The sequence below is a fragment of the Gobio gobio genome, assembly GCF_949357685.1.
Source record: "Gobio gobio genome assembly, chromosome: 16".
NCBI classification, from domain to species: domain Eukaryota; kingdom Metazoa; phylum Chordata; class Actinopteri; order Cypriniformes; family Gobionidae; genus Gobio; species Gobio gobio.
Genome location: NC_137109.1, coordinates 39459436 through 39467933, shown reverse-complemented (window position 1 = coordinate 39467933; position 8498 = coordinate 39459436). Strand labels below are relative to the sequence as shown.

General features: G+C 39.7%; 1 protein-coding gene across 1 annotated transcript; it reads right to left on the bottom strand.

Annotated features, from left to right (window-relative positions):
* Positions 1-375: 375 nt before the first annotated feature.
* On the bottom strand, positions 376-2121 carry map1lc3cl (microtubule-associated protein 1 light chain 3 gamma, like). The gene is made up of 4 exons (XM_079839795.1): positions 1835-2121; positions 1552-1607; positions 1364-1470; positions 376-1103 (listed from the first exon to the last, which is right to left on the bottom strand). Exons 1-4 carry the CDS (start codon positions 1890-1892, stop codon positions 944-946), a joined length of 381 nt encoding a protein of 126 aa, XP_079695921.1. The 5' UTR covers positions 1893-2121; the 3' UTR covers positions 376-943.
* Positions 2122-8498: the final 6377 nt, after the last annotated feature.

Below are 8498 nucleotides of genomic sequence, written 5' to 3'. Positions count from 1 at the left end.
TATTTAAATGATCGCTCACCCGCAATTGTTATTTTAAGCTGTACTTAGAAATAACCAAATGACAAATAAGCAAAATAGGCCCCAACCACTTTTCCTTTTTTTGGATGGTGTATGCCACTATGGCCTGGTTTCACAACCTTAGTTCAATTAGGACATTTAAGTAGCTTTTAAAAACATGCCTTGGAAAAAATACTGCTTATTTTAAAAAACACTTACATATTTTAAGATATGCCAGTGCAAGTTGCTTTCAGTTAAAACCGCTCAAACATGCATTTTAGTCTGGCCTAAGCCTTGTCTGTGAAACCGGGGGTTAACAGAATAAACCACATTATCAGAATACTGTACATTAAATCAAATAAAATCAGACATTCAGTTAAAAGAACTAAACTGATTTATTGAGGATAAACCGCAGTTGAAGCCGAGTACATAATTACAGTGTTATTTGCACTCAAATAGTTGTTTGTTTGTTTGTCCGTCTCCTCTGTGTTTGTTTTAGGAACACAGATGCGCAGTCACAGAAAGAAAACTGAGAGGAAACCAGCATCGAACAAACCCTGTCTCATTATAACAGCTATATCCCAGGTCCTTTGAGGGACAGGACGTCCTTTTTTGTGTGTCCTGTCAGAATTCAGAGCCTCATGACTGAGCAGCTTGAGGAGCTTGCAAGTGCCTTCACTCTTCATATTACACGGCTCAGTTTTAACCTCTTTCAAAACTACCACTTTTACTTCAACATTAGCCTCAAAGAAATCTAAACTACTAAGAAATGAGGTCAGAAGAGTCCTCTCGGCCAGGTGTGATTGGTGGACTGTGTGTCTGTTTCAGGTGTAATGCACAGTGAGAGTCTTCATTTAGCAGAAACAGTGAGTTCTGATCTCAGAAAGGCATCAGTCTGGAGTTATGTGAGGTGATCTGTGTCACATGGTCATTCTGGAGGGTCTTTTCACCCGAACATGTCCTGGGATGCATAGGTTATGTAGAGGAAGCCATCGGGGTCTCTGAACTGTGAATAAACTTCTCCCATGCTGGTTGACAAACAGGACATGTTCTTTCCTGAGATCAGTAGGTACAGAGCTTGAGATGTCTCTAGCACTATCTTACTTCTGTAAGAGAAAGAGAGCAAGACATGAATTGGCGCTACTGAAAATAATTGCTTGAAAGTGCCTTAAACTTCAGGCGGTGCCTCATCCAATGACCCAAGCAATGTTCAGGGCAAAACATGTCTGATTCACTGTTCACACAATATATATTTATACTGACTTAGGAAAACAAGCATTGACTCGTTCTCTGCTGCATAAGCGGACACATGACAAGGCCAAATCTGCATCTACTTTAATAATTGAGAAAGAGAGTCTACACACACCTGAGCAGACTGAGGAACTGTCCTAATGTCAGCTCATTTGGGACAAGAAATTTGGTTTTGTCCAGTAGGGGAAGCTTTTTCTCCCGAAGGTATCGCTCCACAATTACCTAAAATACAAAACACCATTTTTAAGGTTGAAAATAGTTTTATTTTTGTTTAAACATTTCATATTCAAAAAGGCATCTCACCGGTAATTTGTTGGGAAACTTCGACCGAATAGTGCAGACTTCATCTTTTCTTGTTGCTGCATTGGAAGAACAAATTTTATTTGTTTTTCTGATCATTGAAAATCTCTTTACTTAAAATAAATATGCTATAAAACAATAAGTACAAATAAGAAATGTATAGCATTAAAAAAATCCTTTCTTTTTTAAAACAGATATTTAAACACGATACGATAAACATTCTAAACTATGTAAAACAAGCCACGTATAAAGTTAGTAAAGTGCAAAAAAAAAAGTCATGACCTACCCAGGCACTTCCTTTGCTTGAAAGGCATAATTTCCATGGATTTCTCGTAGGGAGGCATTCTGACTTGAGTTTGACGAGGATTGAGACGTGTACGATGGCGTGGTAGGAGGAGGCTGTGTCCGGGCTGACGAAGTGCCCACGGATGAAGGTCGTCTCAAATGCCTGCTTTCAGAACGCGGGGCTCGGCCTTTATACGGGTGTGTGTGTGTGTGTGTGTGTGTGTGTGTGTGTGTGCGCGCGCGTGTAGGCGGAGGACAGTCTGAAGTGTGAAAAGATGAGAAGTGCTTGGGCGTAATTAAAGACCTTGCGATGATATTGGGATATTAGCTGTTACATAAGCTCTTCAAACCCTCTTCACAGCCTCTCCCGTCATCGCGCTGAATCAATCATGAACCCGTCTCCGTACATGAGCACAACATTCACCGGTTATTTGAAGTTCTGCTCCCTTTTTTTTCTAATGTGAGTGCCATCGTAATTAGGAATCACGGCATCAGCTTTGTAATAGTTTGTGTAACACCACACAGTGAACAACAGACGTGACAGACGTGTGACTGGTTGAGAGTTCACTGAACTCAAATAACGGGACAAACACGTTTTGAAAAAGCTTTGTATTGAAAAACAGATGAGATAACAGAATTTTAGACTAAAGGTCTTACTTTTTATAGCCTACATTAAATACAAAACTATTCATGAAGTATTAATGTAGGCTACTAACATCAAATGTAAAATGTATCAAAAAAAAAAAAAAAAGGCTATCAAAACATTGTTTTGGCCACCAAATATTGCAATTCATAAATTGTATAGGCTACAACAACCTTAAAGGGTTTGTAACAAACTGCGTTGTTTAATGTTTCCTGTGTGCACTTATAATGCTAGTATGCTTTTTACATAAAAATTGCCATAATTGAGAAAAAAAAAGCATTTGCATACCCTGATTTTAGACCTCTGATTTGAACGCCCTGTTTGTAGGCCTACATGTTTAACTCTCTCGAAAACTTTTAGCCCCTTTTTACTATTACAGCTCTCAAGATTAACTAATCGTGAAAAGGGTTGATTATAGCGTTATATTAGATTATATTTTGAAAGTGATGAGCATTGTAGCCGATTTTAGCCACAGACACATTGAGCACATGCATAAATGCAAATTTCATTAAAGGTGCAGTGTGTAGTTTTTATGAGGATCTGTGATGTAGACGAGCCCACCAGCTCGCCTTCGGGGAAAAATGTGAGTCCGTAAAGGGATGTAAAAATGATGGCGCACTCGCAAAAGCACTTCGTGCAAGGTGGAATTTATTTACAGTGTCAGAGAGGTTCGTCCACAGTGAAGAATATGTACAAGTGTCCAAAAAAATGCCAAAACAAACAGAAATAAATAAATAAATAAATATGTTTACAATCCAAACAGGTATCCACAGTATACGACGGATTTAGGTTTTCCTGAGGCACCACAGTAGCACTCATCGACTTGGTAAAACAAGTCCTGTCTTTAGGTTTGGCCTGGGTTTATATAGGCCAAACCCCGCCACTTTTGGGCCACACCATTTACAGGTACTTATAACATTTAATGCCTACACAAGTACCTCATCTACTTGCCATCAGTTATAACCAATCACTAATAACCCATTCCCCATTTATAATTATAATAATAAACACATAATCCCTTCATACATAATACACTTAACACATAATCTTGACCATTGAATACTGACACAAACACCTATTCATACCTAACAATGGTTTCGTCAGCTTCCGGTTGCACTGCGCTAGCGCAACTCAGGCCGTGACGTCATAAGTGGCCGCCGCTCGCTCGTTCGGTTTGGCCAGCGCAGCTTCCCGCGGGAAGACTGACTACACCCACACAGACAAACAATACGGGACGAAACGATAAGACGGTGCAATGTAAGTGTATGAAATGACCAGGACATAGATATGGATGAGAGAATGGAGAAATGGGTGAATGTCCATGTGCTATCAGTATTGCGTGTGCACCCGCGCTTCTGATAGCGGCAACGGCAGTATGTATGTGCGTATGTGTGTGCCAGTGCTGCTTCCCCAGCGGTGGCAGCTAATGTCACTTTATCACAGGATCTATTGACAGAAATGAAATATAATATACATAACTATGTTTTCAGTGGTCTATAAACACCTTACATAATGAACCGTTATGTTTTTATTACCTTAGAATGAGCCATTTCTATCTACATACACCGCGGGTCCCCTTTCAGTGAAATCTCCATTTTGCAGCGACATGTTTCTACAGTAGAACCTAAACGGACAAACTGCTCTACAGAGCGCTAGCCACTGCTGTGTCCGAAAACCTAGGCAGCTGACTTGTTGCCTTGCTGCCTTATCAGCATGAAGGCACCTCACGCAACTGATTTCGGACAGACTTCTAGGGCAGTGTTAGCCTAGACGCACCCTAGCGGCAGAAAATGTATTTTGCCTCAAGTGTAGTCTAGCAACTCTCGGTAGACCTGAGAGCTGGAAAAACCAAACTCTGGTCAGGCCAATCACAGCGTGTGTAGAGTCGGTGGGCGGGCTTAACATAATGACGGCACGTCACGGCAGAGTTGCGGAGGTTCTGCGTGCTACTCGTAAACAAAGAAGCTGACGAACAACGGTCTTTTGAATCGGCTTTGGCTGCGACTCTGGAAGACTTGGAGTTAAGCTTTTCTTTGAGAAAAGAACAAAGAACGGCACTGAAGTCATTCTTAAGAAAAGAAGATATGTTCGAAGTTTTGCCTACCAGATACGGCGAAAGCCTATCAACCGTTTATCCCGCCCCTCGGATTGAGCCCTGTCAATGGTGAGTTTCCAGACCCAACATCTTGATGTGGGTCTGGCTTGTCAGGCTAGGGCCGTGTAACAGTTTAATGAACTACAGCAAAATAGAGTGAGTTTGGTGAGAGCTAAACAAGCCTTTAATTACTACAATAGTAATTTCTTGCTAGAAATGACATCAAAAGTGGAAAATGTTGGTCAAAAATGTACATTTACACACAAACTGACCAGCAAACGCAACTTTCGGACGCCATCTTTTTTTTATAGCTGAACTGTCACAGAATGGAATGCACAGGATTGTGGGATATCAAAGGCAGCGAAGGATACATTTATGCTCATCTATGTTTATGCTGCCTTCAAAAATCAATAAGATGAAGGTATCCTAGAAGACAGGAAGTAAAGCCAAGGGGGTAATCCAGCACCCGGAAAGCGTACCTTCCATAGGGGCAGCCATTGCTAACTAAGCCATCACCTGCTATTAGCATCCCATTGACTCCCATTCATTTTGGCGTCACTTTGACAGCAAATAACTTTACATCCGGGGTGTTTAAAGACTCCAATTGACACTATCGCCCCGTAGAAGCCGTTTTTGTAAAAAAATAGGCTAACGATTGCGCCATAACCAAGCGACTCTGTCGCATAGTAGAGAAATTACCGTATAGACATAAGAGAAGCTCGCAGACAATCTTTTACTGTCTATGAGGCAATCGGGGGGACGTGGAGGCATAAAGTCAGATAAAGACAAGGGTGAAGCATGGGGAGAAGCCCATAGAGAGCCAAAAGCAACGGGACAAAAGATTTCAACAACGTGATTCAGATTTCACTTAGCACAACTACTAGAGGACTTACAACTGTCAGACTGGTTGCTCACGTCACATCTAAGTCGCCAAGCTCAGTCTGAGGCTGCGCAGTACGCTCAGCCATCAGGAAGTGAGTGCTTCTAATTGACTTCTCTTTTCCCCGTCGAAGCCTATGGAGTCGCTGTGTCCATTTCTTTTACTGTCTATGAGTGAAGCGAATATTTGATTCGGACATGCCTTGATGCCTTCCTACCTTGAAATGTATCCTCTGAAGGCAGCATTTTCCAGATGTCGGACACAACCACTCTCTGCTCTCTCCAACAACATCATTTTTGTCCTGTGTCGGCCACCGTAGCGTCTAAATGTGCTTCGCAATTGCAATTTACAACCTCACCTCTAGATGCTGCTAAAATTTACACAGTGCACCTTTAACAGTGCAAATACAATGTGCCGTTTGATGGTGAGCTCCAGCAATTGGAAAGGGAGTGTTCTTTAATCGCTTTCTATAATTTAATCACAGTTTAAATAACAGATTTATTTTCATAAAACATCTGACTGTACATAAATCATTACATATCAGAAATCACTGGTCACAGATCAGGCATTAGAATGAACATGGTTAGGGCGGGGCCTACTTATATATTTTCGCATCACTGTCATTTGCAAAGCCTGCGCTGATATTGCTTAGATTGCTGATATTGCCAAAGAATCCACAGTGAAATGTACTGCATACAAACAAATAATGCTCAACTGAGACATTCACATTGTTGAAAATGAATAAAATAACCACAGTCCTAGCATTTGGAAGGTAGTTATTTGCAGTCCATCCTGTATTGCTCTTCTCTCCTTGTCATCTCACTAACACGCCAATGGGCCGGGCCAAAATTGCAATGATGAAGTAGGTGTTGATTTTCTTCTTCAGAAGCGGTCTTTCACCAAGGCACATTACACAACGAGTCGTTGGCTAGGCTTGGTTAACAATAAAAGCTGTTTTTGGACTAACAAGGAAGTTTTCAGTTCTGAAACTTACAGGATATTCTAATAGTATGATGACCTCTTATATGTCAAAAGCTCAAGGAAAATTTGATATCTCAGTTCATGGCCCATTTAAGACATGTGTGATGTAAAGGGATAGGCCTAGGCCCAAAATTGAAAATTCTGTCATGGTTTACTCACCCTCATGTCATTCCAAAACTGTATGACTTTCTGCAGAACACAAATGATTGCAGAATGGTGGGAACAAAATTAACAAAATTGAAGCCTACTGACATCTATTGTATGTCTGTGATTGCGTCAAGGAGTTTAATTTGGTCTATTCAATGTTTTTTTTTTAAATGTTGTAGATTTATGTATAGCAAACGAGAATCTATCAAATTATGGACAGTATTTTGAGACAATGGTCTTTTTAACGTTTTTCAGTTTTGTTCAAGGTAATTAAAGCAACAGTTTTTCAATAACTGAAGAATATGTACAAGTATGGTATCTGGGGTAAAAGGCACCCCTGCTGTTGGGGCAAAAGGCGCAACAATTAACAAGATAATAGATAGCTGGCTGACGTTTCCATTTGTTGACAAGACAATGGTTAGATTCAGATGGTAAATGTTTCAAGTCGGGTGTCCACCTTAGAGATAATAACCATATTTATAATGAAACCATCATATTTAAAGGTTCAGTGTGTAGTATTTATGAGGATCTATTGACAGAAAAGCAATATAATATACATAACTATGTTTTCAGTGCAGTATATAGACCATACATAATGTACCGTTATGTTTTTATTACCTTAGAATGAGCCATTTTTATACTCCGCTGGTCCTATTAATCACCATTATTATTATAAAGCTATATTAAATTATGGGAATTATGTTTTTTTTTTAATAATTTTGTTTCTGTAGCCTGTGATGTGAGATGACTGAAGCCCCAACACAATGAGGTCGGTAGTGTTACAGGCTTCATAACTATAGTGGATCAGAGTCCAAGTGCCTCAGAGTTTGGAACAAAGGCCACTTTTTTCCCCCTTTTTTTTTACTTACCCTAAGGCCCATCCTCACCATGCCCTCTTTCTCAATGAGGTCAGGGAGATATGAAATAAACAGTGTAGTTATTGTGCCTGCATGAAACAACACGGTCAAGATAGCAATAGAATGTGACATATTATGGGGTTAAACAAAACTTTAAACACACTTTTACCCCTCACTGGCTCAAATGTGTTGCCTAAAAGCTTGACTAGACCTTGAAATTTCAAAGCAAGGTGAAAACGGGTGAAAAGTATATAAATTATGATGGATCTGACTCAAAGGTGCATGCTCACATCAGTGTAATATGCACAATAGCTGTATAAATTGTAATGATTTTATAAGTAAATCTGTAGGGAAAGAAGATGGAAAAAAGTGAAATGGAAGAGAACTGCCAAAGTTTGAGGTTTCACATGCAGGAAGTTCAGCAGGAAGTTAGAATAGTCAAGTTAGTGTCACTTAAATAGCCTTTGTGATGAAAGAAGCAAGAAATGAAGGAAGATCTGGATGGAAAGAACCTTTTGTGTTATGGAAAGAACCTTATATAGACTTGTTTGATGAATATTTCTTCTGAACTTCTTGGATAAGAATACATTTTTGCAGTCAGATGAATTGGAATTGCAACTATTTTATAAATAAACACAAACTGATTTTACATGGCTAAATTTTTCTACACTGTAAAAAAAAAATCAGGTCTCCAATTGAACATTTTCAAGTGACCGATCACATCTAAATTTTTTAGTTGGCCTAATAGAATTTCTGTGAATTAAATTTCATCAATTCACAGAAATTCAATTTGGCCAACTGAAATATTTCGATGTGATCAGTCACTTGTAGGCTACATTTTCAATTGGAGACCTGATTTTTTTTTTTTACAGTGTAGGCTACATAATGTTGAAGCAATTTCATCAGATATAGACACAGGCAGATACTGTCACCTGCTGGTTAGGTTGTTTGTTTCTACACTGGACGTTCTCGTCGCATAGCAGCCGACACAGGAGGAGCTGCTATTTGAAACCAACCAAACCAAGCGGATATTTGATCATTTGGAAAAGCACACAAAGTAGG

Bases quoted from the DNA above. Each gene is read 5' to 3' on its own strand.
- map1lc3cl (XM_079839795.1), bottom strand. From the start codon at position 1,892: ATGCCTCCCTACGAGAAATCCATGGAAATTATGCCTTTCAAGCAAAGG. The intron at 1,608-1,834 runs GTAGGTCATGAC...CTTCCAATGCAG, and splicing joins CAAGCAAAGGAAGTGCCTGG to CAACAAGAAAAGATGAAGTC. The intron at 1,471-1,551 runs GTGAGATGCCTT...TTTGTATTTTAG, and splicing joins AGTTTCCCAACAAATTACCG to GTAATTGTGGAGCGATACCT.